Source organism: Guyanagaster necrorhizus, assembly GCF_019112545.1.
Source record: "Guyanagaster necrorhizus MCA 3950 unplaced genomic scaffold BT62scaffold_11, whole genome shotgun sequence".
NCBI classification, from domain to species: domain Eukaryota; kingdom Fungi; phylum Basidiomycota; class Agaricomycetes; order Agaricales; family Physalacriaceae; genus Guyanagaster; species Guyanagaster necrorhizus.
Genome location: NW_025064890.1, coordinates 907,823 through 934,714, shown reverse-complemented (window position 1 = coordinate 934,714; position 26,892 = coordinate 907,823). Strand labels below are relative to the sequence as shown.

The 26,892-nt window shown below is 48.9% G+C and overlaps 11 protein-coding genes across 11 annotated transcripts; 7 read left to right on the top strand and 4 right to left on the bottom strand.

The window, feature by feature from the left end:
- Positions 1-24: 24 nt before the first annotated feature.
- On the bottom strand, positions 25-1,869 carry BT62DRAFT_93161 (uncharacterized protein). The gene is made up of 2 exons (XM_043186165.1): positions 1,685-1,869; positions 25-1,628 (listed from the first exon to the last, which is right to left on the bottom strand). Exon 2 carries the CDS (start codon positions 1,617-1,619, stop codon positions 213-215), a length of 1,407 nt encoding a protein of 468 aa, XP_043040403.1. The 5' UTR covers positions 1,620-1,628; positions 1,685-1,869; the 3' UTR covers positions 25-212.
- A 752-nt stretch (positions 1,870-2,621) lies between these two features.
- On the top strand, positions 2,622-4,627 carry BT62DRAFT_93157 (uncharacterized protein). The gene is made up of 6 exons (XM_043186158.1): positions 2,622-3,215; positions 3,267-3,405; positions 3,463-3,621; positions 3,675-3,861; positions 3,918-4,307; positions 4,361-4,627. Exons 1-6 carry the CDS (start codon positions 2,839-2,841, stop codon positions 4,528-4,530), a joined length of 1,422 nt encoding a protein of 473 aa, XP_043040402.1. The 5' UTR covers positions 2,622-2,838; the 3' UTR covers positions 4,531-4,627.
- Positions 4,628-5,100: 473 nt separating this feature from the next.
- Positions 5,101-5,837, top strand: BT62DRAFT_1005298 (uncharacterized protein; the record flags this gene model as incomplete). The annotated part of the gene is made up of 3 exons (XM_043177129.1): positions 5,101-5,348; positions 5,418-5,503; positions 5,578-5,837. The coding sequence occupies 3 exons, from the start codon at positions 5,101-5,103 to the stop codon at positions 5,835-5,837; spliced, it is 594 nt and encodes a 197-aa protein (XP_043040401.1).
- On the top strand, positions 5,801-6,735 carry BT62DRAFT_1075644 (uncharacterized protein; the record flags this gene model as incomplete). The annotated part of the gene is made up of 2 exons (XM_043179134.1): positions 5,801-5,963; positions 6,024-6,735. The coding sequence occupies exon 2, from the start codon at positions 6,232-6,234 to the stop codon at positions 6,733-6,735; it is 504 nt and encodes a 167-aa protein (XP_043040400.1). The 5' UTR covers positions 5,801-5,963; positions 6,024-6,231.
- A 3,000-nt stretch (positions 6,736-9,735) lies between these two features.
- Positions 9,736-10,906, top strand: BT62DRAFT_919451 (uncharacterized protein; the record flags this gene model as incomplete). Its single annotated transcript, XM_043184158.1, has 3 exons — positions 9,736-9,836; positions 9,890-10,394; positions 10,460-10,906. The coding sequence occupies 3 exons, from the start codon at positions 9,736-9,738 to the stop codon at positions 10,904-10,906; spliced, it is 1,053 nt and encodes a 350-aa protein (XP_043040399.1).
- A 374-nt stretch (positions 10,907-11,280) lies between these two features.
- On the top strand, positions 11,281-14,199 carry BT62DRAFT_993784 (uncharacterized protein). The gene is made up of 11 exons (XM_043190429.1): positions 11,281-11,401; positions 11,468-11,711; positions 11,763-11,811; positions 11,866-12,226; positions 12,287-12,842; positions 12,901-12,956; positions 13,011-13,085; positions 13,135-13,269; positions 13,320-13,682; positions 13,744-13,852; positions 13,908-14,199. Exons 2-11 carry the CDS (start codon positions 11,511-11,513, stop codon positions 14,004-14,006), a joined length of 2,004 nt encoding a protein of 667 aa, XP_043040398.1. The 5' UTR covers positions 11,281-11,401; positions 11,468-11,510; the 3' UTR covers positions 14,007-14,199.
- A 51-nt stretch (positions 14,200-14,250) lies between these two features.
- Positions 14,251-16,171, bottom strand: BT62DRAFT_1005293 (uncharacterized protein; the record flags this gene model as incomplete). Its single annotated transcript, XM_043177128.1, has 3 exons — positions 14,251-14,499; positions 14,970-15,292; positions 15,343-16,171. 3 exons carry the CDS (start codon positions 16,169-16,171, stop codon positions 14,251-14,253), a joined length of 1,401 nt encoding a protein of 466 aa, XP_043040397.1.
- A 107-nt stretch (positions 16,172-16,278) lies between these two features.
- On the bottom strand, positions 16,279-20,599 carry BT62DRAFT_948788 (uncharacterized protein). Its single transcript, XM_043188085.1, has 8 exons — positions 20,483-20,599; positions 20,076-20,429; positions 19,610-20,020; positions 19,017-19,559; positions 18,725-18,937; positions 17,778-18,669; positions 16,866-17,718; positions 16,279-16,808 (listed from the first exon to the last, which is right to left on the bottom strand). The coding sequence occupies exons 2-8, from the start codon at positions 20,382-20,384 to the stop codon at positions 16,382-16,384; spliced, it is 3,648 nt and encodes a 1,215-aa protein (XP_043040396.1). The 5' UTR covers positions 20,385-20,429; positions 20,483-20,599; the 3' UTR covers positions 16,279-16,381.
- A 1,061-nt stretch (positions 20,600-21,660) lies between these two features.
- Positions 21,661-21,995, bottom strand: BT62DRAFT_1005290 (uncharacterized protein; the record flags this gene model as incomplete). The annotated part of the gene is made up of 2 exons (XM_043177127.1): positions 21,661-21,803; positions 21,842-21,995. The coding sequence occupies 2 exons, from the start codon at positions 21,993-21,995 to the stop codon at positions 21,661-21,663; spliced, it is 297 nt and encodes a 98-aa protein (XP_043040395.1).
- Positions 21,996-23,012: 1,017 nt separating this feature from the next.
- On the top strand, positions 23,013-23,948 carry BT62DRAFT_92807 (60S ribosomal protein L44). The gene is made up of 7 exons (XM_043185429.1): positions 23,013-23,090; positions 23,145-23,158; positions 23,218-23,248; positions 23,302-23,422; positions 23,472-23,557; positions 23,615-23,663; positions 23,720-23,948. Exons 1-7 carry the CDS (start codon positions 23,074-23,076, stop codon positions 23,720-23,722), a joined length of 321 nt encoding a protein of 106 aa, XP_043040394.1. The 5' UTR covers positions 23,013-23,073; the 3' UTR covers positions 23,723-23,948.
- A 97-nt stretch (positions 23,949-24,045) lies between these two features.
- Positions 24,046-25,936, top strand: BT62DRAFT_1005288 (uncharacterized protein; the record flags this gene model as incomplete). Its single annotated transcript, XM_043177126.1, has 6 exons — positions 24,046-24,264; positions 24,316-24,405; positions 24,457-24,555; positions 24,612-24,650; positions 24,705-25,222; positions 25,273-25,936. 6 exons carry the CDS (start codon positions 24,046-24,048, stop codon positions 25,934-25,936), a joined length of 1,629 nt encoding a protein of 542 aa, XP_043040393.1.
- Between the last annotated feature and the right edge of the window lie 956 nt (positions 25,937-26,892).

Here is a 26,892-nt window from a genome sequence, read left to right as displayed (position 1 = left end):
TCCCAGGTTGCTTGAGCAAAGTTGCCGGTTTTCTAAACTCTAAACTCTAATATTAACGATCTACATTTCAAGCGGGCCAGACCTTTTTAGGCAGATCAATAGTCACTACAGATCCTCTAGAGGAACCCCGCACTGATCCTACTGAGGGAAGGCCATGAACGCTACACTTTTTGAAGAAGCTATCGAACGACGGATATCGGAGCATAGATAATCTACAAATACAAAACGGAATGCCCCAACAAATCCTCAAGATACCTCACAAGAATCCTCGCCTCATCCACTGTAATATTCGCCTCTTTGCACTTCCTAGAAAACTCTTTCTGTGGGACATTTACCCACGAGTTCCCATTGATCCCGACAGTGTCGCATATCTTCTTCAACGTCGCACAAACCGCCTTATGAGGCACGCCAGGATGCTTCCACGCCCGGCGCTGACACGCTTGGGAGCAATACGGAATCTTCCCACAACCCGCACAGTACGGAAACCTCCTCCCCTGCAAGGTGAACGTCTGCGAACAGCCGTACAACCCACATTTATCCATCTCCAGCAACGACTTCAGAATCGCTGCAGTGCTGGCGTAGGGATCGAGGTTCGTCACCGCTGCTGCGATTCTACGAGACTCGGATAGGAAGAGCGGATGGTACTGTATGACCTCTTTGTGTTGGAGATAGAGATGGTGTATCATCGCTCCGGTGTCTTGGAAGCGTTCCTTCATAATGATGCGTGAAACAAGGGTATTGGAAGTTGAAGATGCAATGCGGAGGGCTTTAGCGAGTAGGAGGAGGAGAGCTTCTCCATAAGGCCGCCACAGCATCACCATCTGCATCATTATCCCCAAGTCCTTCCGCATCGAATCAGATCCCACTGTACCCGTGAGACGTATAAAATCGTGGATCGACGCCAAATCGAAGGGATGTACTTCTTGGTATTTACTTGAATTCAGCTTGTCGAGCCGTGATTCGAAGATAGCAAGGATGCGAGAAGGATAGTTGGGCATTTTGGAGAAGAATGAGATGAAGGTGCTTCCGGAGGATCGAAGAAGGATGTTCACGTAGGAGACAACGTGGACGATCCCGTACAGATCAACCCACGTCCAGAGCATGCGAATGGTGGTCTCTCCGCCCTGCGGGAAAGTATCGGAGGCCTTTGTGGGCCACTGGGGCTGCAGACCGCTTCGCTCTGCCTTGTGCGCTTCTTTCCGCGCTTTGCGAAGTTGGGGTATGGCATTATTCGGATCGGGACGAACGATGGCACGAACGACCAGTTCCATTATCGAGTCAAGGACATCAACAAACGTGCACGGCGATTTAGGGTATCGAAAATCGCGAAGATTGTGGATGAGTTTGATATCACTGTCGGTTTCGACTGCACAAGTGCACTTTTCCAGGGAGGTGCCGAATGAAAGTGCCTCGGACCGGGATCGTGGTACTGTGAGGAAGCGAATAAGAGTATCAAAGATGTCGTGTCTGGTCCTTTGCAGACTGATGATAGTCTCTGGGGTGGAAGTGAATATTTTGAGGCAAGAGAGGTAGAATAGGGCGCAATGATCAGGACGATACGGGTTAGAGAGAGAAGTGACGAAAAGGTCGGCAAATTCGATGGCGCGCTTGTCGATCATTGCAAGAATCTGAACGATGTAACAGCTGAGATTCGTCAAAGGCTGTGATGATGAAATGAACGTACCGTAAATTCAAGTTTTCAAAGGAGAACGTTGTGGGGTGTTAATCGATGAGTGGCAGTGAGATCCTTGTACATCTTTTATGAGGACTTGATCCGGGACTGCCGGCATGGCAAAGATAATGTTATGCGCTCAAGGGCAGGCATACACGTGTAGTTAGATAGTGATTCTTGCCACTAAATATCGGAACGAGGCGCAATGAAATGGCCTGGCCAATCCGAAGCTCCCCCTGGGGTATCAAATTAGGATTGGAACCTTGAAGAACGGGTAGACATGCACCGACATGGATTCCACGAGGCTAGATGTGCTCCTCCATTGGAACTTGCAGGTAGACCAATGACCAGCTCAGAGTCTTCGCGGCGTCTTGACAAAGGAATACCTCACTCAAGTTACACGCTGCAGACGAGTCGACATCCAAGTGGTGGTGGTGCAAAAGAGGAAGGGACGGGAAACTCCGAAGGGAAATCGCCACCTTGGAAGCGCTGACACTTGGTTGACTTTCCCGCCTCTAAGCTTATGCAGCAATGTTCCTAGTCTGGTTACTGAGCATGCTTCTGTTGTTCGAGCCTCCGAAACGGTGCTTGGATGTTCAATCGATTTCGACGTTTCCATGTTCTTGGCTAACGTCTACAGAAAGTTGCGAAATTGAATATCAGTAGCATCACCGGGATTCCTTCTCCACCACCATCATCTTAGCCTCTACCAATTAGGACACGCTGTCTCGCTGTGGTACCGTCTCGACTTGCTGCGCATGAATACATATGTTGACCCTGGATCTGTAATATTGTCCAACTCAGAGATTGACCTCTTCATCGTCGAGCTCGGGCGACCAGTGCTTTATGCTGGAATATTCGACATAATGATCAGGTGAGTTCGAGTTGAACATATAAAGGTCGTTTCCAATAACCCAAAATCGCAGGCCAAGATTGACAAACTCCTTAGTCGTAGAAAAATTATCATCAAAACCGCATCAGAATAATCATTTTCACCCACAAGTCTCGAAGATGCTCTCGACCCTCTGCAGCTCCCTTCGCCAAACTCACTTCCACATTGTTTAGATGACTGCCAAGTCTGCTTTTTGCAGAAAGGCTACCGACTCGGAACGCCGATTCACTTAAAAGCGCTCGTTTCTTCAATGTAGTTCTTCACTCTCGTCAGCATGAGCAAAGAGCAATCCTCCAGTAACACATCGCTCCCTCACAGCCCCCCAGAGACCGTCATTTCCCGTTCCTTGTCCCGCCTCGCCGACGAGAAGCAGATGAACCCATGGGACGGGTACGAGAACGACGAGGTGCCTGAAAAGGTACAGCCGCGCTTGGTGCGCAACTTGCGCTTGCAGGCATTTTCGATCTATCGTCGCCTATTTTCCGTGGTCTTCATCACGAACATGGGAATCTTCATCTCGTATGCCATTCGGGGATACGATTCGCAGAAGATCGCGCTATTGGCAGTTTCGAATCTCTTCATTGCGATCCTCATGCGACAAGAACTAGTTATTAATACACTGTTCGCGGTCGCATGTGCAGTACCTCAGTCGTATGTTACTTCTGCTTCTTTGGATGGGTATTGAACTGACGTGTATAATAGCTGGCCATTTTGGATTCGTAAACTTGCCGCGCGGGTGTACCATAACGGAGGAGTCCATTCTGGAGCAGCGGTTTCCGGTACCATCTGGCTCATTCTTCTCGCCGTTCAAGCTACGAGAGAACTCGTAAACAACAAAGGAGTATGCCTTTATATCCATGCTTCGTATCTAGCGCCCTGATAATCTAATTCATTTTAGACTTCGGTCGCAACAGTCGTGCTCACGTACATTATTCTAGCATTCTTGACGAGCATCGTCATGTTCGCCCACCCCACTCTCCGTGTGAAGCATCATGACGCGTTCGAATGCGTTCATCGATTCATGGGATGGACTGCAACAGCACTGGTGTGGGCACAGGTGAGGGCATGTTATTATTTACTCTCGATCTCCTGTTAACGCGCTGGCGGTAGGTCATCTTACTCACGAACGATTACAAAGGCGAGAAGTCCCTTGGCAACGCTCTCATCCACTCGGCGCCCTTCTGGCTGATGATCGTTCTGAGTTGCTCACTAATCCTTCCGTGGGTGAAACTGCAAAAGGTCCCCGTTCGTAGCGTCGTCCTCCCCGACCATGCTGTGCAGTTGTTCGTTGACTATGGTAAGATTTCATTCCTTCATTGGGTCTCCTTGCCTGTTCTCAGCTGCCTTTCAAAGGCCCACACCCAGTTCCTGGGTCGTTCCAGCGCTTCTCTACGGATCCATTAAACGAATGGCACAGTTTCGCCACGATCGCGATCCCTGGAAAGACCGGGTTCTCCATTATCATCTCTCAGGCAGGCGACTGGTCGACGGAGATGATCACGAACCCGCCGAAAGATATTTGGGTACGAGGAATGCCGACATGTGGACTGTTACGGATCGTACCTCTCTTCCGAAGGGTGTTGTTTGTCGCTACTGGGAGCGGGATTGCACCGTTCACGCCTCACATCATGAGTGGGAAGGTCAACCATAAGCTGTTCTGGATGGCACCAAACACACGTGCCACGTTCAGCGATCCATTGGTTGATATGGTATTAGAGAATAGTCCTGGAGCGGTTGTTTATGGTGATTTTATTCCTATTATCGTGGTGTTCATCGTGCTTACCTCGCTTTTGCAGATACTCGGAAGCATGGGAAGCCGGATATCATTAAGCTCACTCATCGTCTAGTGGAGGAGTTCAAGCCGGAGTGTGTTTGCGTGATATCGAACCAGAATTTGACGGAAAAGGTCATTTATGGTCTTAGGAGCCGGGGAATGCTTGCGTTCGGGGCTATATTTGATTCTTAGGCTATGATTTATGACTTCTTTCGGGTATCTGTATGTAATTATCTAGTCTTATGACTTGCAAGTCAGTCAAATAATGATCTGGTATCTTTTCAGCGGAGTGGTTTGACAGGTATCATCCAATGCATTTACGGCGAAGGTGATGGAATTTTCATTGAATAACGAAACCATGCCATTTTAGACCAAGTCGCCGACGTCTCTGGACGACAAATTTAAAAACGTATGGAAGATCCAGTAATCACGAAAAGAAAGACCTAGGATACTTTGCAACCGCCAAATCACGTCGGCCATGAGATCGGCACGGCACATTTTCGCTTCTTCGTCTCCTTTCTGGTCCACCAGCTTTCGGATGTAATATCCAGAGGCAATTCGAGATACAGAGGAGTCATTCGGGCTCTTGACATCGACGAATTTTGAACAGAGGTAGCATTCATTCTGTTGGAACTGAGAAAAGAAGTTCTGAGTTGCTTGTCTCTATCCTCTTCCCTTGTTGCTCAATGTTCTGTAGTAGTAGTCGTCATCGCAAGATCTACGAGCTCAAATCAACCACAGGGGCCCAGTCTATTCCCTGTCATGAAACGAAATCATCAAGGTCTTGCAGTTGTTCGTCAGCTCACTCCGGGTCACCTGGTCGACAAAGTCCGTATACGTTCGACTACTTTTCATAAAATGCATCTCTTCAATCCCGATAAAAGCACAGTTGAGGTGTTTTCCTCCTTTTTCCGAGCATACTGCGCGATGCCGCAGATTGCCCAGGGAACACCTGTTTCTATGGATATCTCATCACACCCGCTGGCACCTATCCGCACTCTCCTTGCCTCGTCAGAGAGAGTTCTTGTATTTTCGCACACTTTGAATATACTTCATTTATTCTCTCTCTCACAGTGCAGTACAATGTCCTCTGATTGCGCGGCCCTTAATAGAGAGTCTCTCAACACTAGAAGCGCGCTTCGACCCGGTACTATCACCCTTCCAGGTCGGTCACGCATCAACCTACCAGCCAGACCGGTCAAACCCCCTCCTGAACGGATTAACAATCCGCCTGCCCAGAGCCGCCTGATGTGAAACACTTGTCGAGGATCTCCGAGCAGGCAGTCTTGAGTGCTGACAAGCAGAAGCCCCGAGCTCGCTCGAAATTCTTTGTTCCAAGATCTCCGCCTGAAATTCTTCTTCCCGTCGTGGGCCTAATTTGCAGAGCCCTGCATGCTCGCGCAGGGATCGCTGACAAGAGATTTCAGCAGAAGTTCCTTACTAGCCTCGCCGGCAATCCGTTGTTCCTGAATGGCCACCTGCAATCCTCGTGGCTCTAAATTTGAAGTTTCAATTTGTATCCGCGGATGCTTTCTTCAAACCGTGTCTGAAGAGAAGAAAATGGCTTCTCGACACCCGACTTGGAGATAATTTACAGTTAAGTTTACAGCCGCCAAAAATGATATGTTAGTATCTGTTCTTGAACTTTGTATTATGGGAATTGAGCTTACGTGTGTTTCTTCCAGGAATACAACAGGATCGGGTCCACCAGGCCACGCCCTCGAGATCGTACCTCCTCACCAAATGGTGATCTCATCAGCAGAGCGCGCCAGACGTCGTGAGGTTCCGGGGTTGTTCCGAACCAGCTAGGCCGAAGAGCCGGTAGGTTCACCCACCACGACATCACCTGGTCGATATGGCTGAACCTTTCACAACGTCCTTGCCAAGCCTCACATGAGACTGCCGATCCTGACTGTCTGCCAGAATACTCATCCCACCCCTGTAGAACCAGCGACATGCTTACGCATGGCGAAAGAACGTGTGGTCGCGGGTGTCCACGCTTCGTGTGTCTACATACCCTCCTGGTATCGTACAGCCTCTCACAGTTTTGATTTTTGGTTGACTGGTTTGATCGGTCTGAGTCATGCTCAACCAGACTACTACCACCGCCAGGCTATGTTCTCCGACGCCCCACATCATAGATCTGTCTACGGCTACTACGATGAGCTCGTAGAAGCCGAAAAACCATCCTACCAAGACACACAGACTACCATCGCTACCGCGCATTGGGTCCAGGAGGAGTTGAAGGAGCTGCATCAGGAAACAGCGTCGTTGACGTTGCATTATTGGTTTTCTGTGATAGGCGATACATTCCTCTGCCAGTACAGCACGAACGCCAAAGTCTCTACCACCGCGCCCCATTCCATCCGCTATTGCCCTCCGCAATGTCGCAAGTGAATGGAAATACAATTGTAGAGCAGCTCGCTTATCTAGAATATTATCCCATCTGGAATCTGTATCCTTAGCAGACCACGATTCTAAACTGTAATTACTGCTCAGCCCGTATGCATAAATACCAGCGTCAAATCAAGGACGTATGGCGAAGAATACAAACCAAGGTCCCCACGAAACGGCGGATCGTAATCGCAGACTTGCTCCTGAGCAGCAGCATTCATGGTCCGTGTTACACCCAGGCGTTACGAGATACAATATTGGGCGCATAGATTTATTAAGATGTCGTCAACGATGCCTATATCAAGGCAATCAACGTTTTTACAGCCATATCCTGAAGAATAGACTTGGCACGAAAATGGTCGACCAGAGCCCCCCGGAAGGAAGATTTTGCTGGGACATCGTATACGGACTCACTGGCTCTGTGGCAACTTTGGGCGAGATCCTAGCTCTTCGAGAGCGTACCAACGGATATCCTCTATGACTACCTCAAATATGAGCGAAGATAGCTGATAAACCAGATTCAACCAACCAATATCACCGTTTGGTGAGGAGGTACGATCTCGAGGGCGTGGGTTTAGGCCCGGTGAACCAGATCCTGTTGTATTCCTGGAAGAAACACAAGTAAGTTCAATTCCTATAATACAAAGTTCAAGAACAGATACTAACATATCACAGTGAGACCTGCCGCTTGGGGGGGGGTTTGTTGAAGTCGCTCAGGTTTAGATGTGGAGAGAGGAGGGAGGTTTTATTACTCGACATGCCCGCTCCTGAGAAGAAATGCGTCGCGGTCCACACTGTACCACCACCCCAAACAGACTACCCCGCATGTTGGTCGTGGATTTCATCGTTTCATCCAAAGCCTTCTGAATGCGATAGCGTTCCATCCCTTTGGAACGAAAAGTTAGGATCGAGCAAGGAGAACACTTACTGTGTAAACTGGGAGAAAGCGGCGGAGGTTGACCGCAAACCCTAGCGAAGTCAGGGACCATGTCGCGAAGCGTATTCTTCTCTCTATATCATCTCAACACTATCCTCAATGGCGGTCTGAAACAACGAATCTGCGGAAGCAAATAGGTTCAGGTCCTAAAGAGGAATTCACCGCTCGCTCTCTTTCAAATTCAGGGCTGCAAAAATTGTGTCACAGCTGCAGGTAGCAATTTAAGAAGAGAGGGCAGGAGAGCCTTGAACTCTAGAAAGTATGTGCCGCTAACACATCTTATCAGCACATCACATTGTCCCAGGATGTCAGGGATGCGAGACTTCAGATTACATGTTAGCTGCATTATGATGCTACCTTAACAAAAAATAGCACTCACCCTTATTTGAATCGACTGTGTCTATGTTGATGGCCATCGTGAGATTCGTCATGTCTAAACTTGACGTTAGGTCCATTTTTCTTCGAAAAGAGGAGGGACACACTGAGTTGATTACAACCGTCATCTGCTCTTCATCAAGGTTGACCATCGGTTGAACAGAGAGACATAGAGAAGGAAGTAGCATCTGGGACCACAGGAGCACGAACTCAACCGTATAGGTGAGTGGCACTGAAGAAAGGAGGGAGCAGCCGTCGCTGCTTTCTACTGGAACATTCCAAGAAGTTCGTATCTCTTATGGGGGCGACATTCTAATACATTGTCCTCGTATGTTCAGATACCTTCTGGGACTGAGTTTAGAGTTTTGATCTGTCTCCGTAGTCATACCGCAATCTGCTCCAAGTTAGCTTGGACGCTTGTCCATGACACACTGTGCCATCCCTAAGATTTTGCAAATCGTTAGATAATTACAGCTTCGACAGATAGCATGCCACCTGGAACAAACTGTCTGGGTGAAAATCCCTCACTTTTTAGAGAGATGCCAAGATGTAGTTCATGCTTCAGGGGATCAACGCAAAGCAGGTAGCACTGTCCATAATAAAACCAGCGAATAGTACAAATCCCTCTAAATATATGCGCTGGAGAGAAATTAGCGGAAAGAAACCCAGGAAAATAGATGACACGTACAATAGATTACAACAATAAAGATTGGTTGAATATCTGAGCAACGGAATCGGAGAAGGTATGCGGGAGTAATGAATACTACTCACTACTTCCACCTCCCCGTCACGTATTGCCAATACAACAAAAGGCTAACGCCCAGACTATCAAACCACCATAAAAAGAGTCCACCGACCAAGGCCGCCATTCCCCTGCAGTGGTTATGGGCCATACAAGCCCAGAAGGCACGTCCACTGCCGCACTCTGGATGGATGTGTCTTCATAGTCTTGTAGGTATGTGCGCAAAGATGAACAGCGTGTAGTTTCCGTCAAATTGTGCCAACCTCGTGCCCCAGTTCAATAAAGAAGCTCGAGACAGTACACTTGACACTGAGATAGACGACGAGGTGGAACAGGCCGAACGTCTTGCTTTACGAACAAAGAAGGCTAGATGAACCAGAAACATTTATGGATTCTAGCCGACACTAGTTCATCGCTTTGTAGGGAAGGGTCCTATCGTGGCTTCAAATTCAATATCAGCCTATTCATGGTCCTTCTTGATCTATACAAGTTCGCGTTTTCGCGGATGTATCGCTGTGAAGTAGTATAAGAGATCTTCATCGTGATCGTTTACGAATCAGTTACCTTAACTACTGGCAGTTTATTAATTTTACTGCGATTCTGGGGTTACAGCCAACTGGTGCCCGTGTTGCCAGTGCGTTCAGTCCAAGATGGTATCACGCGCAAGGGTATAGATTGCACAAGGGTAAACTTCAAAGAGCAACCAAAGAGTTAAGCCAAGAACAGGAGCTGTTGTAAGGCGAAGAAAGAAAAAGCGGAGACACAAGCGGGGTCGACGGGATAAGAAGCCGGGCCCGATAAGACGAGATGTGAATTGGAAATTACGCTACCTTGGCAACCAAGGAGTTATCACAACGCCCGGCGCCCCTGTTTTTCAGCATTTTCTCTTTTATTTCTCCACAGAGCGACTAGACCTGAAATTTTTCGTTCTTTTATTCTTTTACTGATAATGGCAGATATTCCACCCACCAGTCCTTCAAATTTTAGCTCCAACCAGTCCATCGGGAAACACGATGGTCATGCAGAGGGGAATCTCAACTGCATTGCCATGTACGCACGTCTTCTATGTCGAAAAATGCGCCACTGATTTTCCTTTCGTTCAGGCGTCATGGATGGTCTCGTTCTTTTTCTTTACCACCAACAGAGGTGTCCTCTATGTCTTACGATTCCCTTTCGCGCGCTTTGGAAATCCATACCCTTAATCTACGCCCCATGTCGGTTCGTATATACGTCGAGCATCCAGCCTCGTCAGGAAACTGGTGTAAAATTCGCCCCTTCAAGCTCGACGGATCGTTGCAGAGCGTCCTAGTCCGGACTTTCTTCGAGGAAAGGCTCCGGGAGGGCGTTGTCACGACGATAGATATCCGCGACGGAGTCGATAGGAAAGAGGAAACCGACGGGAAGAGTCTCCGTAGTGTGGGAAGCAGAATACTGCACCCACAAAGAGAGAAGACGGAGACGAAGCAAGGTGGTGGCTGGCTTAATGATTTAATTAGTCGCGTCAAGTCCGTGACAACGCCACCTAACAAGGAGCTCAGGGATGTCAACACTGACGAAGCAGAGGAGCTCCGCCCACGCGACGCAGGTGAGGGTGACGCCTCGAACAAAGTACGTTAGGTGCGCTCATGCTCTATTCGAGTAAAGAAAAACTGACGCTAAATCTCCTATTTCAGCGTTCGATCTTTAAGACTGGCATCCTTTCCTACTTCCTTCCGCCCGCGTCTGTTCCTCGAGCCCATAATCCTCCCCCGGAACTGGCGCAGGACCAAGAAGTGGAACAGATGCGTAATCGTGGGTGGCTCCCGCCTGGCGTGAAGAGACAATTCTCTTTTCGGCAGCGTTTGTCCACGAGAAAGGAGAAAATTCCAAATCCCTTTCTTGGAGGCAAGCATGCCAAGAAGCAGCAAGAAGACGAGAATCCTTTCGTTGATCCAAACCCTAGCGGAGCTGATGAAGAGGAGGAGGAAGGGGAGGTTGATGATTTTTTCGAACTCGAGCGGCCCGATAATGCGGATGCTACTGGAGTGGAGATGGATAAGCCAAACGGCAGGGTAACTCTATTTATCTTCGGTGCAGTTCTGTCTTATCCATCAGGAATTCCAGGCATGGTCAAGATTTAATCCAAAGCGAAGCCGAAGTAAAGGTAAAGGTAAGGGAAAGGCAGTGGAACAACCACGGAAGTCGCCTACCCCCCCTCCGAAGGATGATGATGTAGAGTAAGCCTTATTTGTTGTCATGGTGTTACGAACTACTACGATTTTCCCTTGATATCTTTCCTTTATCCGCCTAAATTTCTTATTACGGTGCTGTTGATCCCCTGCACTTTATTTTACTGACATTTTCCGTTGTGGTATATTATTCCCGTTATTTTACAAGTTACGTTACTATGTTCAAGTTGATTATGGAAATATCGTTCACTTTATGTCGGCGCGATCGACGCGTGGGAACTTGAACAAAGCAAAGCAACTCGTAATGCCACGTGCCTCACTGTCTTTTCCTCGTCGTTCCTCGAAGCTCTGAAATCTACTTCCTTCCTTCTACACGTCAGACTCTGGTTATTGGAAGTCTATCCACAAAACAGAACTTTCTGAATCTCTTGATAATTCTTCGCGTTGGTAAGGCTTTTATCTCACTGTAACGCGTTAACGCGTCGCCAAGCACCTGAGCTTATCGATCGACAGTTTACTTTGATCGAGAGTGTAAATATTTCAACATTCTCATGAGATGGCAGGTCGCGCGCACCCTTACCATCCCTATGAACCGGATTCAATTTCAGGACACGTTCGCTATGTGCACTCTTTGCAGCGAGCAGAGGCTTCTAAAACAGCCCGAAAACAAGCCAATGGTCTGCCAGTGAACCGTAATATAAATCAAACCCGACAACCTGAACAAGCTGCTGTCAAATTCGCACGAAAAACGAATCAAGTTAGTTCGTTCCTTGTTCGAATACCGCAAACGGACTGAAATTGTTATTAGATGGGAAGAATGCCTATTCCTGGGTCTTCTGGCGATAGAGCCCCGTCAGGTAGGCTTTTCTCTGTGTTTGACGTTTTCATCGTCACTGATCAATGTTGACCAGTCGCTCGAAAGGCATCCTCCTCCGCGTTTCCTAGGCCTGACGAGACGCCGTGGCGCATGAGACACGAAGTCCATAGAAAACTCCCCTCATCCCTAGTCCCCCCAATCGAATCTCATATACCCGAGAACCATGTTGCTAGGAAGCAACCTACCACGGCACCTGAACGGTGGGTTATTCAGGATGAAGAAAGGATAGCTAGAGCGGCTGTAAAGTCAACGCTTCAACGACGGTCTATCATCACTCCGTCCCGAAAGCAGACCTTTGTGACACATCATTCAGTCAAGAAAAAGGATCGAGAGGTGTTCTTTCTCAACGCCGATATGGATATCGTTAGCACTCGTAACCCCACTCAACGCCTTGCGTACGTAGTTTCATTTCACCTCCCTTTCATATGAAGAGGCTGACAGCATGTCATACACAGAACGAAGGCTGCGCGCAAAAACGACGTAGTTGAGATACCTTCTGATAGTGAGGAAGATGAAGCCAAATCCCTAGGTTCTGACTCCGAGTCTACACCATCTGAATCAAGTCCAGAATCCGATGTAGAACTGACACCAACTAGCGACGACGAACTGGAATATGTAGACAACAACCAGGAACAAGATAAAGAGACACATTCCATACCCGAGCCTGAGTTGCTCGAAGCCATCCGAGCGCACTATTTTACGACCCTCCGGATGCAGGATACGTCGAGATTGCCTTTCATGCGTAGGAATCTCCGAAGAGGCTTCCGGAATCAATGCCATCTGCGTGGATATGGCCTACAGCGGCCGTCAGGCAAACCGCACATCACCCTAGTGTACGATTGTCCTTCAGTTGAGAGGACCTGCACAACGCACGTAACGGACTGGCTCTGTCCAGTCTGTGAGCTTCACGGCACGTTTGATAATCAGGAGCAGTTGGCTTGTCATTTGACTTGGGACCATCCTGAGTTGGAAATCAGATGGGAGAGGGAGTTCAGTCTTAGTAGTGTTCAGGTAACACGACCTTTTGAGTTTGTTTGATTTCTCTGTGCTCAGCTCTGGTTTTTGGTAGCGTGTAGGGCCACGATGGAGATTGGAGGTAACGATACCGGCTATACCCGCGCCAACGTATGTCCCGTTTTTCTTGAAAGGATTCTCATTTTGATATGTGGGTTTGGCAAGGCCTCCGCCCGCAGAATATCCCCCAGATGATGCTAGTGAGAACGGGCACCCCTTAGAAGAGACTCGTGAGCCCGAGTACGACCATTTTCTATTCAAAAACAAAAGGAAATCTAACATTGAACAGAGTCCAGCACGAACGTGATCTGCACGCTGAGCTTCGCCCTGAACCTTCCTCGGAAGATGAAATTCTACTCAGGCCAGCTGTTGGGCATCCCCCTACACCTCAAGCCAAGCCCATAGCAACGCCAGTCTCTCTTCGGTGCGTCGAAAAGCTACAGTATAATGCATTCATTAATTTTATATCACCAGGTCCGTGACACCAGCCTTTACACCCCAGAAGATGAAGATGTTCCAACCCATTTTCCGTCCAACGCCCACTCCCAGTGCGATCCCTAGAGTCGCAAAGCGCGCTGACAGATCATGCACTCCGCCACCACCTGACCGGATGCTGGGCCCCGCCGCCCAGCCTCCGTACCTTCCGGATGACCTGTATTCGTGCCGTCCCGGGGGTCCTCGCGTGTTCGACCTGCTCCAGATGCTTGACATGCGGCCGTTTGGCGTCCTGGCTTGGACTGTCATCGAAAGAGAAGATGAGATCTTTGACAGCGATGATATTAAAGATGAACACAAGGTGATGCATGCTTTATGGGCGAGGTGGATCCTTCTAAATCGGTATAGTGCTAATTCGGGGGGTTTTTTTTTTTTGGCAAGCGTCGTGCTAATGGTCATATAGGAGCAAGTTTATAGCGAATTATTGTCGGGGTATAACTGAGTTTGTGGACCAGTATTGGCTGATGATACATAAAGCAGCGGGATGGAAGGCGTTGAGGTTTTGGCTTATGGTATGTTGTGTTTTGGGGGCGTTTGACTTGAGGCTGATCGTCCGTTTACTTATAGACCATGTTGGCGAATAGATATCTTAAGGGTGAGGAGGTCGCGAGCGTGCTAAAGTATTATGAAGCTAAAACTCAGATGGATCTATGGTATGATGAATGATTGTATATTCTGCGTGTATCGAGCGAATGTACGGCCGCCTTGAGGGTTATTCATGATTCCATGTAGTGTCTAGGCTCCTGTTGGGAGGTCATGGGGAAGGATGAATGCATGCTAAAAAATCTAGTTAAACTTATATAGAACTTCCATAGAGGCTTTATAGAAAGCATCTCTACTATGGTCTCCAGTACCGCTCGATTAGGAGACACCCCAAACCACCAAACGATTCTGCAGAGGTGCCCCAAGCTCATCGTCGATCGCGCCAATCACGATCGATCTTGTTTTCCAACTTGCTTCCGCGGAAATATTGAGGAAGTAAATACAATCTTAACCGTGCAGATTTGGGCTGAGAGGTCAGACCAAAAATGAGTCTGACATGGAGCACGTAGATGTCATATTGTTGAAAAAAAAAATTGAAAATACCATGGTACATGAGGCCAACGCATGACTTTGCGGAGATGCTCGTGTGCGAGTTAATCTCCTCCGTTGCATCCGACTAGCAACCGGAAACATTGGGACATGTCAGGCAGCTGCAAAGCGTTTTACACGTGTCTGTCATTGAGAAATGCTAAATGTCATGTTGTAATCGAATGTCATTTTTCGTGAGGATAAAGGGGTATCTGTAAGTCGTAACATAACACGATCCACGGAGAGCTAATACTTAAGAATGAATCAGTCCTGCTTGTGCCAAGATACAGGCGCCGAGACCCTTACCAATGAGATCCCAAACTAACCAACCAGAGATCCTGCAATCGATTTCAAAATCCGGGTCGACACCATCAATGAAAATACAGGGTTAATATCGCCCGGCTCCATAGATATCTGCTCTCCGCGTGTAAAGGTGCATACGACCTGGCATGAGATCGACGACTCACGGAGGACCCGACGGATCACATCTCATCTACTTAAAGACTCCATCTTGACATGGACACCATTCTTCTGGAGAGCAGGGAGCCCTTTTCGCACCCAGTCGTCAACATGATCATTCACTTGGCCCCAGATACTGAGCTCGATCCTAACCGATTTGAGATAAGACATGCGCGGTTGCGTTAAAACCTCATCTAAATCCCCCCAGTCGAGCCACTCCGATACATTACCCGAATTTCCCGTACTGTAGAGGTCCGCCTTAATCAGGACTTGCTCCATATGATTATCCGGGGCAATTGTCTCAAGCATCCTGGATAAGTACGTCCAATACGAATTGTCCATCGTGTAGACGGTGGTGATGAACTGTACGACTTTCAGGTTCTGGCAATGCGTCAATTGGAAGACCTCTGGTATGTCCCCGACTACGCAACCGACGTTAATGGTGTGTCTAATCTGAATTAAATGGACACACAATATATGTTTTCCTCGACAACCAACTTTTCGATATTGTTTCCCACGGTCAGAAACAGCTTCGTCGCAGCAGGTCTTATCTCTGGAGAGAAGTTTCCCGGCACCTTGAGCGTCAGATCCCTGACATCACAGACATCGATAGCGACATATGGACTAAGCATATAATTGATGAGGCAGTCGCTCAGCCGGACCGACAATGAATGAGGCTGCGGCCGCGTATGTGGCGGCGAAACTGGCGGCCTGATAACACACTCGGGAATGGCATGCCAAAATAACGGTAAAGCCAAACTCTTCACAGGCGACCCCGCAAGGAGATCAAACAGACCCTGGCACGAATTAATGACGATCCCCGACAATTCGATAGAAACCATATCCTTCGACGAAAACGCGCCAAGCAGGGCGCACTTCAACTCGGCTGTGGCCTTGCGCCAGTGGAATACGTGCGTAAAGTCATGGTTCTGGTAATGGTAGCCCTCGCTGGTCAGGGAGATATGCCGCAGGTGAGGCGAGAGCAGCTGGATCGTTGCAGGGAGGCGCTCGCTCGAGGCGATCCAGGTGTCGTCGAGGTGGTGCCTGGGGTCTTTAGGAATGGGATCCACGATTTCCAACCTGCGCACAAGGGACGCGACATCTGGGAAGGCTGTCAGGATGTCGTCGTACAGACGACGACAGGTCGCAGCGTTCGATAGGACGATTGATGAGAATAAGAGGGACCTGCTGCGAGCTCTGAAGGCCCGGCATACCGCTACGCAGCAGCCCAGGGTTGGCTTATCGTCCCATATGTAGTCGACGATGGCATCGATGAGTTCTTGAGGGAGGCTGGCCGCCATGGATGTGATGGTCAATGACCTGGCTCTGTTTGGACCTGTCTGCCTCAGAAGCTACTGTTGTTCGGTTCCAGGACCTACATGGACCCATAGCTGATCCAACACCATATCTGTCAAAGATTTTGTATTGATGTAAATGATACAATCCAATCGTACTTGTAAATAGCCCAAAGTTATGATTAATCCAAAGTTATAATAACACACATGAAAGCATCATGGATTCTCTAATGAATATGGTGGTAATGATGAAGTAGAAGACGAAGGCGACAAAGGACTGAATGCAAGCCCCTTCAACAACTTTGGTACCAGTTGAGCAGAACGCTCACTGTTCGGTCCAGGCGTCACAGGTCGCGAGCTCACTGGCGTGTTAGCCTGTGATCGATTGTGAGCGAGGTGGGCGCGAACGAGGTGGCCAGCTGCGAGCGCGCTCAAGAGGGAGAGTTCGCCAGCCATGACAGAAGCAGCAATGATCCGGGCGAGGGTTTGAGCATTCTGACCGGGGTTAGTCGGGTGAGCGCCCTTGACACCGAGCATTTCAAGAACAGCTTGTTGAGGCGCCAGAACGGTGCCTCCACCAACGGTTCCCACCTCGATGCAGGGCATAGATACGGTCATAAGTAGATCTTGACCATTGTTAGTCCTAAACATGTTGTTAGCATACAAGAATGAACCATAAAAAAAAAAGGTAGACACTCACGGTTCCATGAGAGTCATGCAATTCGAGCTCTCCACATTCTGCGCTGGATCCTGTCCAGTAGCCAAAAATATTGCAGTTAGAATATTCGCCGCATGGGCATTAAATCCACCAATCGAACCCGCCATCGCGCTCCCAATCAAGTTCTTCTTCGTGTTTAAATTACACAAAGCTTCAACCGTAGTTTTGAGCACGCTCTGCACGATCTTTCCGGGTATAATAGCCTCCGCGACCACACTCTTGCCACGACCTTCAATCCAATTGATAGCAGCTGCCTTCTTGTCCGTGCAGTAGTTGCCTGACAACGCCAGAACGACCATCTCCGGGAAGCGCTTCTGCATAACCTCCAACCCCTTCTCGGTGCCCTTGGATATCATGTTCATACCCATGGCATCGCCTGTGGCGGTCATGAACCGCACATACAACGTCCGGCCGGCCAAAGCGGTCTTAAGGCTCCTGAGCTTGGCAAAGCGGGACGTAGACTCGAAGGCTTCCTTGATAGTAGCGAATCCCTTCGGTGAATCGATCCAGAGTTTGGCTTCGGCAGCGTTAACGATGGAGGGGAAATCGATTGCAGGACCACGAGTCATGCCGTCTTGCGTGAGCACGGTAGTGACACCTCCACCAGCATTGAGAGCCTTCGCACCGCGCGAAGTCGATGCAACAAGAGTGCCTTCCGCCGTAGCCATAGGAATGGGAGTCAGGACGCCGTCAACCTTGAGTGGACCGGCGATACCCAGCGGAAGCGGGATGTATCCAACGACATTCTCACAACATGCCCCAATGACGCGAGACCAATCGTAGTTGGTCATCGGGATGTCAGAGGTCTCCAATGTCTGAATCCTTGACGATCGCGCTGGTGGTTTATAGTTAGAAAACAGCAGTACGCGATGAATGAACGGTGAATAGACGTACAGATCAAAGCCCGACGAATCCGGACCGCCCTTTCCAGCTCCTCGCTGCCGAGAACCTTCTCCAAAGCGTACGCCGCTATCTTGCCATTCTGGGCCAGCAGGATGATCTCCTCATCATTGAGCAATGACAAGGATAGACTTAAAGGGCGTGGGCCATTGTCGAAAATCTCAATGCATTCCTCAAGGGGTCGAACGAAGAAGTCACCGGCTGAAGAATCGTCACTGTCAGATGACTGAGGCGAATCAATGAGAGGGGAAGTCGGTGGGGAAGGCACCGTCAAGTTACGAGCTTTCAGGATCCTGTCAACATCATCGAGCGTGAAGGTAGCTGTTGGGCGAGGGCGGGGCGTGGGCGCCGCAGGTTTGATTGAGACCTCATGTGTTTCCGCAACCTTGCCCTCGCTGTCCTCGCTGGTAAACCTAACACCCCCACTTCGCGACGCAGGACCCTTCCCAGCCAAACCGGCACCAATCGCTTTAAGCAGGTATCCATTTAGGCTGATGCTTAAGGCTAACACAACAACGATCCACTTGGACAGCAGCGGATCGCCAACGAGGCGCGACCAGGACGACATGAAGCTCTCTACCATTTCTGAGGTTGTCCGATGAACAATCGGGGCATCGGGCGTCGGGAGCACGGCGGCGAGAAGTTGAGCAGGGGGGATCAACCGAACATGAACTGGCGGATAGACTTTGACCCAGACGCTAGTTTCCTCATCAACATAGACGTTGTCGACTTGTTCAGCATCGACCAAAGCACCCAAAGCGTGACGTATCTCCGGAGTGGTGATGTCGACTTTCCTCACGGAAGTAGGAACGGTGTGCGTGCTGACTCTGGTCGGCGCCAATGGAGCGCAGAGATTGAGGATGTGAAGCGTAAGGAAAGTAGCAATCTATCAAGATAAGAGATGAGTGAAACATCCAGGCAGGAAAAAAAAAGAGACTCACAAGAAGGGGCTTTAACCGTGCAACGGGGCTATCGGCTTGTTTCTCCTCTTTCTTGCCACGCGCTGAACCCTTGACACCGAGAAGCATGGAAGAGACTCGCTGAGCCAAACCTGGGCGCTTCCCGGCAGAAGCGGTTTTCGGTGTCCCATCAGCCATGACGACAGAGGGCGATTTGGAAGTTGACAAAGCGCGAACAGTCCTTATCCGGTGGACCTAAGGGAGGTAAAACAATAGGATAAGTAAATGTGTGAAGGTTGGAAGACAATAGGCCAGAAAAGGAAAACGATCTCACCTCAATCATGATGCACAATATCGAAGCCAGGAAAGTGCACAAGAGGAGACAGTCCAAGCCCAGGATGAGCGCTGCTAGGGCGCAGACCTCGCGAAGGCCGCTGACTCGACTGTAAGCGCCGACGACGAGCACGGCTATCTCGAGTATGTAATCCCGGATGATGGGATAGTAGACCTTCGTGAGAGATTCAAGGATCACTTCTCCGGATGGTTTCAACTGGCCGCCAGAGCTGGCGCCTCCAACGGGGCTCGTAAGATGTGGGTGCCTGAACACAGCACGGGCCAGGCGAATGGGCTTGTCAAAGCCGACCGTACAGACAAGGAATGGAAGAGCTTCCGATAGGGCGACAGGGTCCATGGGGATGCGAAGCCACATTGCTATCGGAAGAGAAAGAAGAAGGGCGAGAACGGACGAAGAAACAATGCCGGATGGCAACCAGAAGCTTGATCCAAGTTGACGGGAGCGTGAAACAAGTATGAGGAACGTTGCGTGCATTAGGACATAGCCAATGAGGATCAGAATGATGTCCAACGAGTCGGCCTTCTGCAGCAATGTTCATCAAAGAAAGTAGAGCCGTAGGGGAGTAGACGAACCTTTGCAAGGTCCCAGAATCGCATGACAAACGCGCGCGCAGCATACGCGACCCATTTGCTGCTTTTCATGTCTCCAATGGTCTCTTGCTCTCGTGTTTCCAACTCAAAACGGACTCCATACTCGTCAACGGTCGACTTTGCAAAGCGCGAAAAAGCATTCATGAACTCCTCCTTAGCCCCGGGAGTAAACGACAATGTCTGAGTAAACGAGCGTAAAGACGAGGTGATCGCAGAGAAGCATGTCGGAGCATCGGAAGGGGAGCTGTTTGTCGCTGAAATGGATGAACGATGACACAAAGAGCCGTACTTGCGCCCGGAAGAAGTTGGCAGGGCTTCATAAGTAAATTTCGACATGTTGTACACGGAATCGGCCAGGGGTGACATATCAAGCGAGATGGAGCCTGGAACGGCCTGTAATAACAGGGTCATGGACGGTGTTTGCCTCGGAAAAAAAAAGCACACGCACGTCTTTGCTCTTCTGTACTGAGTCGAGAGAAAACACGATCTGTTGGAGCTCGACGGGGATTATGGAACTGTCCGCGGCAGATTTCGCATGGTACCAGGCATGTTCCCGGACGTTGACCCATTCTTGCTGAGTGTAGCGAGCATGCGACGGACGAAGGGTGATTGGATTCGTCGGCGCGAAGAAAGCCGAGTGCTTGATGGCGGAGAGAACATGAAAGTAGGCGAGAGTACCGACAATAGAGAAGAAAACAATCGTTTCGATGGGAGAATAGGCTGCATGAATAACGAATGGCCTCAGTATGGCGCGCATTTTGGGTAAATTACACGGGTCGTTCTATATGTTGAAAATATATATCTGAACGGCCGCAGTGTTAACGATGGTAAGCAAGACAGCAAAGAAATACTCACTATAGATGACACAGATAAAAAAAAATGGCGGTACTGAGAGGCCCTCCCAGGCGAAATAGAGGGAAGAGAGAAGAGCAGTGAGCAAGAGACCGGATAGCAGTAGAGGGCGGTGGTACGATCAGGCAAACTTTTATGGAATATTTGACTGTATAGGGACCCCGATCACCTACGGACCTCCCTACAAAATGTATCCCCATGGAGGACCCGGTGCGTCCCTGAGCGGATGCAAGCTGCCTGCTGCAACGAATTTTGTCTCAGATACTGTCATCCATCTCCATCCATTCTCCGTATTTTATGCTGAAACGTTGCGTTGTTCATTGTTGCGTTGACTCTTGTCTTTGATTTTTGTTTTACCTTCTGAGACAGCATTGCAGGCAATTTGAAGTTCTCCCTATTTATTGTCAATTGTTTCCTGGATGCAGGTGCACGTACTGTATTCCTGTAAACTTTATTAATCGTGCCTGCATGTTCAAGGAGACTAAAGATTAAACCATCTTCCAGATGCTAACATATCTCCGATAACATCGATCGTTCAAACATTCACTTATCATCCCGCCTTCGCTTTCGGATTGGTTATTCCTAAGTTACTGCCTCTTTGAGCTCCTTTGGCTATTAAACCCAGGGCGCAACCGCGCCGGTCTGTACCACATTTACTCTGATCCGCTCGATAAAGGTAGTCCAAATGTCTCTCAGGATTGCCATGGATTTTCGTGCTCTCGTACCTAAGCTCCGAGTCTTGTGAGGTTTCTCGTCTCAAAAATAGATATCGTCTCAACCTCAAGCTCGATGCTCCAACGGAAAAACCGTATATCAATGATTCGGAGTGCATCGCATTGTCACTGCCATTTGGGGTGGTATGAGCGCGCATCCACTCTACTCGGGACCTGGAGCAGCTGTGGGTCCTAAGTATCTTACGGGCTTATCATTTGGTCATAGTGCTTTTTGGCTTCCATCCTGTCTACCGTGAATTTCCTTGAGTTGTAGCCATGGGAGAAAACGTGCAGGTACAGGAACTGGAGCGAGGGTCGACGGAAAAATACCTTCAATTGCGATCAACGACTGTGCATGCACTCGTGTGACTCTGCATATCATATCTAGACAGACGGTGAATGTGTGTAGTCTCGACTAGTCGTCTCCATAATGTGTTGGAATGATGAGCCACATATTTCACGTTCGTATCACCACGGGATATCAGCGCGAGGCAACTCTTTGCGGGTCCATCTTCTGTGCATGTGAACGATATTCTGGGTCCGTATCTTTCGGTAGCACTTCGTGAGACCCATGGCCACACCGACAATGCATAAAATGTTCATCCTCGACTCTGGACATTGTGTCAGATGCTCATACAAGTATGCGTACGGCGGATAGAAATGGCTTCCCTCCGTAACATTCGGCTGGATCTACGTTCAAGATTGTCGGTATATGCACTCGTGCGACTCAAACAGACGGCTGGTGAGATAACGATTGTTAAGATCCCAATTGCTGAGTACGCAACGATCCGCCTCCGCAACATACGGAGGATGTACCGGATTGGCTAATTGTCGTTTCCGTCCGTAAAACAAGGATGTATTCAGGACTTCACAATGGCTACTTATTTTCGGGTGACCCGTACAACTGGGAAGGTTTAATATATGAAAGAAGGATGGTTTTTGATGCTGCTTCATTATAAGCTCGGCTCTGCGCGCCGATACTCAATACCAGCGTCCCAGATACGTTATTTCAATGAACGCATTTGACTGAAGGCGCTTATTGGTCTGCGCCCATCTCCATTTCCCATCGGCACTCACTTTAGTAACAGGATGAGAGGGACGGGGATAAAAGAAGCCTGAGGACCACTGAAACCGCGAATTGTTACCGCTTATTGAGTGCAGATGTACACCACTGTATCGGAGAGTGATAAAGTTCAGACAGTAATACTTGGTGTCAAGTTCAACTTCCAATGCTGGACGTACCGATTCACCGCAGTCCACCTTCCATTCCCGCGGCAGGCAGTATATTTGAGTCAGTTAGTGCGGTACTGATCACCTGCAGAGTCCATGGGAACCATCTCTACAAGAAAGTGGGACCATTTGGTGTAGCTCTAGTGATAGAGATCCATGACGCGGAAGGATCAGGAGATAGGGCGCTACAAGGCTCTATAGGACACTAACACTAATGGTAGAGGCGACCTTAGATATCAGAGGCGCATAAGCGGCATCGCCAGGGAGACGACTGCCCAGAGAAGTAGTAACTGGGTAACCAAACTATGAACGGGGCTAGCCCCATAGCCAGGCGGATGGATGGGACCAACATAGCTGATTGCCCTCCGCCGTACACATAGTGTAACGCTCTACAAAAAAAAAAAAAAGGAAAGGAAAGTGGGACTATAGGGCCAATTTTTGGTCGTACGACGTGTATGATGATCGAAGAGGACCTGTCAATTGCCGTCGGCATAGATAAGATGTCAGACACGTGGTTATCATCGGCCCGAATCGGGGCTTGAACCTAATTACTAAAACTATACAGTAACCGGCACCCGGCAACCGCCGAACAGCCGCACGGGACAGAATATACCAAGCCCCATCAATATCTTCGTCGTCGTCGCCAGCAAGATGGTCAACATTCCCAAGTGAGTCTAACATTTTCTCTTTATTTGTCTGGGAAATGCTGATTCAGTGCCTAGGACGCGGAGGACATGTGAGTAGCCCTTTATCGCAATATTGACCACCGGGATGCCAATGGAATTCGTGGAACAGACTGCAAGGGCAAAACATGCAAGAAACACACGTATGTGAACTTGGATGGTCTGAGATTTGCTGTGTGCTCAAACATTGCTTTAGGCCTCATAAGGTGACTCAGTACAAGAAGGGCAAGGATTCCCTCTTCGCACAGGGAAAGCGTCGTTACGACCGAAAGCAAAGTGGTTATGGTGGTCAGACCAAGCCCGTCTTCCACAAGAAGGTGCGCTTTCTCGGTCGATGACAGAGATAACATTTACGCTGTTGATCAGGCCAAAACGACGAAGAAGGTTGTGCTACGCCTGGAATGCACCGTGTGCAAGTACAAAATGCAACTAACTTTAAAGCGTTGCAAACAGTGCGTGGCTTCTTTACGTGCTTATCTATTGTATGTTAATAACAATTTGTTCTGCAGCTTCGAGCTTGGTGGTGAGAAGAAGACAAAGGGTGCTGCCCTCACTTTCGTACGTATCTGTTTTATGATTTACTTATTGTATTCTGACCTGCTTCATCGTTATAGTGAGTGTTCTGTTGTCGTTGTATTCTTTTTCCTGCATCTCCGCCTATCATACTGCTACGATGTAAGCGCAATATGAGATATGCTCTACATGATGCCTATCGCGTGAATTAAGGCTACTCAAAGTAATGCCATCAACTGATGCTCTTTTCTTGACGGTGACTTTTCCATACTTGCCTGCGCCATGGCTGTACAGGATGGTCTGGATGCTGTTATGGGAAGGGATGTGACTCGAGAAGTCGTTCGGCGCGGCGGCACGTGATGTATTCCCGTTATAAAGGTTCGAAGTGTGCTCAGGCGCTTGTCTTGCTTGCCTCGAACGACTTACCATGAGGCATAACTCGACTAACGACATCCTCCTCGTTGATGGCCTCAGTGGATATGATGACCATTTAGACTATCTCACTGGCCTCTTTGAGGAGCTGCAGCTATGTTGTGTCGAGGCAGCTAATTTTAATGATATCTTGGACTTCATAGGGAGCGCCCTTCATTTTGGGCTAATCGTCAGGCAGCAACAAGGGCCAGATCCTGCCGCTGAAATGAACCAGGTAGGGTTTCTAACCGTTACTGGAGCTGCCGAAGATCTGACTTATCATTAGGAGCCTGTGTTGTCCACTGACGTCGAGGACTCCAGTCTGTCTGTCGTACAGTCAGGTGATGTACAGTCAGGTGATGAGGTGGTGGTGGTGGTAAGTGGACTTGTACATTCACAATATCCTTATGGCTTACCTTCCGTATAGGCTCCCGTCAAGCAAAAGAAATCCCGAAGAAGGAAAAACAAAAAGTCGGGTAAGGCCAAACCTCAAGGGCTCAAAATCCAGCCAGCTGGCGAAGATAGTGTAAGTCAATCATCTAGGAGACGTATTGATGTTGTGCTAAGAAATCGCTTTTATAGAATAAGGCCAATCAGCCAACACGAAAGGTCTCTAACTCGGTCAGCGAGTCTAAAGAGACATTAGTTACCCACCCACTAATGTCCTTTGTATAGGACAACGGAGATCCTTGGGACACCGATGATTCCAAGTCCTCTGTAGCGACTCCCGGCGTCAATATTCCTCGTGTCTGTAAAGAAATACCAGAGGAGCGTAACGCATGGACCAAGAATTGGACGTCGAAGCCCAGGATTGAAACCGAAGACCTTAACAAAACCTTTAGTTCAAATATCCCTTCATCCTCGTTCCTCCCACAGGAAGAATCCGTCCTGGAACCGTTTCTGATTAACAGTTCGTATGCGGATTCGAATCTCCAGGCTGCTCCGCATGTTCCGAAAGAGCCGCTTGGATTCATATACCTCTTTTCCACACCTCATCATCAGTCTCTGAACGCGGTGGGTGAAGTCAAAGTCGGGTTGATCCTCCATGAGAAGTACCGAGGTTATGGGTATGCCCAACAGGCTCTGCAACTTGTCGTGGCATACGCGTTCGACGAGCTCAAATGTCATCGCATACAAGCTACGTTACTACAGACGCCGCTGAAGGCGCATGCAATGAAACTGTTCATGCGAGAGTAAGTTTCGTTCACGCCCCTCTCTACATCGTCTAATACATAAATCGTAGGCGATTCAGCTATGAAGGAACCCGCCGAAGTTATTTTTTCAGTCCGCTCGAGCAAGAGTGGAAGGATACGACTGCTATGGCGATACTCGACACAGAATGGGTCATCCGTTCATCGCTGTGTGGAGCACCACCGACGTTGTGGGATGAGATGTTCCTCCGGCATGAACGCGAACGGGACTCGCTTTTGCGATGGGAGCAAGGTAACAGGGAGGAGGAAAGGCGGCTGCTTAAACGGACGTCGAGCACGGAGACTATCCGGTACGGCGATGTGTATTCAAGCGACATGACTTCGCCGGAGGATGGAGATAGGAAAGGGAAAAGAAAAGCAGTCGATTTGGAGGACTTTAAGGATAATCAAGCTTACCTTTCCCCGACTGGAGAAGAGGATTTGGCATTCGATGACGGTAGTGATGATGATGACTCCGATGCGAAACGCCTGAAGTCCGGTGGGGAACATGACAGCGATCCCTCTCCTCTCACTTTCGGGCGTTCGACTACTTTTGCTTTGAGCGGTCTGGCACAGACGCTGACCTCTCCCTCGATACCCTCGCTGCCGTTATTCGGCCAAGACCATGATGGATACAGCAGCTCCTCTGAGAGCTCTTGGGATGCTATGGAGTCATCGAGCAATTCCTCCTTTGACAGTTTATCGGATGCACCTTGAAGTGAAAGATTTGCCTGTTCAGACTCAATGTTTAAAGTAAGTCGGGTTTTTCCATGATTATATACATATATTCTATGGTATCAGTGACTGTTGTACAGCAGGACGTACAGATATAACAATCGTTCGGCAGCGGCTCTTCATCACCGAGATGCCCGACGCTGGAGCTTTCCTTTGTTCAGATTGTATATAAGTTCCTCGTACGAGGTACTAAGAATGGAACGTTGAATGGCTGTCACTACCAACAATCTATCCGATAACGTATACCTATTGCGCCTCCAAGCGCAAGATAGGGGCAGGCAGGCAAGATGCTTTGGGCCATCACAGCTTGATTCGAGGACTGGGAACCCGTGATGAGATGGGATCTTTGACTTGCGACTATGTTCTTACACTCCATAATTAACTGCCTCGTTTCCGTCTTCAAGGTGGGTACGCAAGGCTCTTCATGACAACGATATAGCATATCAGCTTGGAAATCTCCTTCAGGAACAACTTCGAGGAGTTCGTGTGGAAATAAAATGCTTGAAAAGGCAGACTGGACGTTCCCTGTCGAGACTAGCAATAATTGAAGCCGAATCCTGAGACCATGATATGTCCTAAGTCTCAAAACAGGAAGCAACCATGGTGAAGCCAAGTCACTACTGGCTCACTATCAAAACCAAATACACGAGTTGTTTTCGCACAGGGATCCAGTTTACAATGCAGGCTTCGGCAGATGAATTCAGTCGCGACGAGGGAGCCCTCATGCTCAATTTTGATAGGCACGATGCAGTTGATTCCCATTCAATTCAACATCACGAAGCTCTAACTGAGGAAGTTCCGCTCATAACGTTGCTTACGCTGAAAGAAGTCAAAGCAAATGCCATGCTTCAAGTTATGGAATACCTCAGATCCGGAGTGCAGCGCGAATCTTGTCACTTGTGAGTCTGTATAATTGCTCGACATGACCCCACACTTGT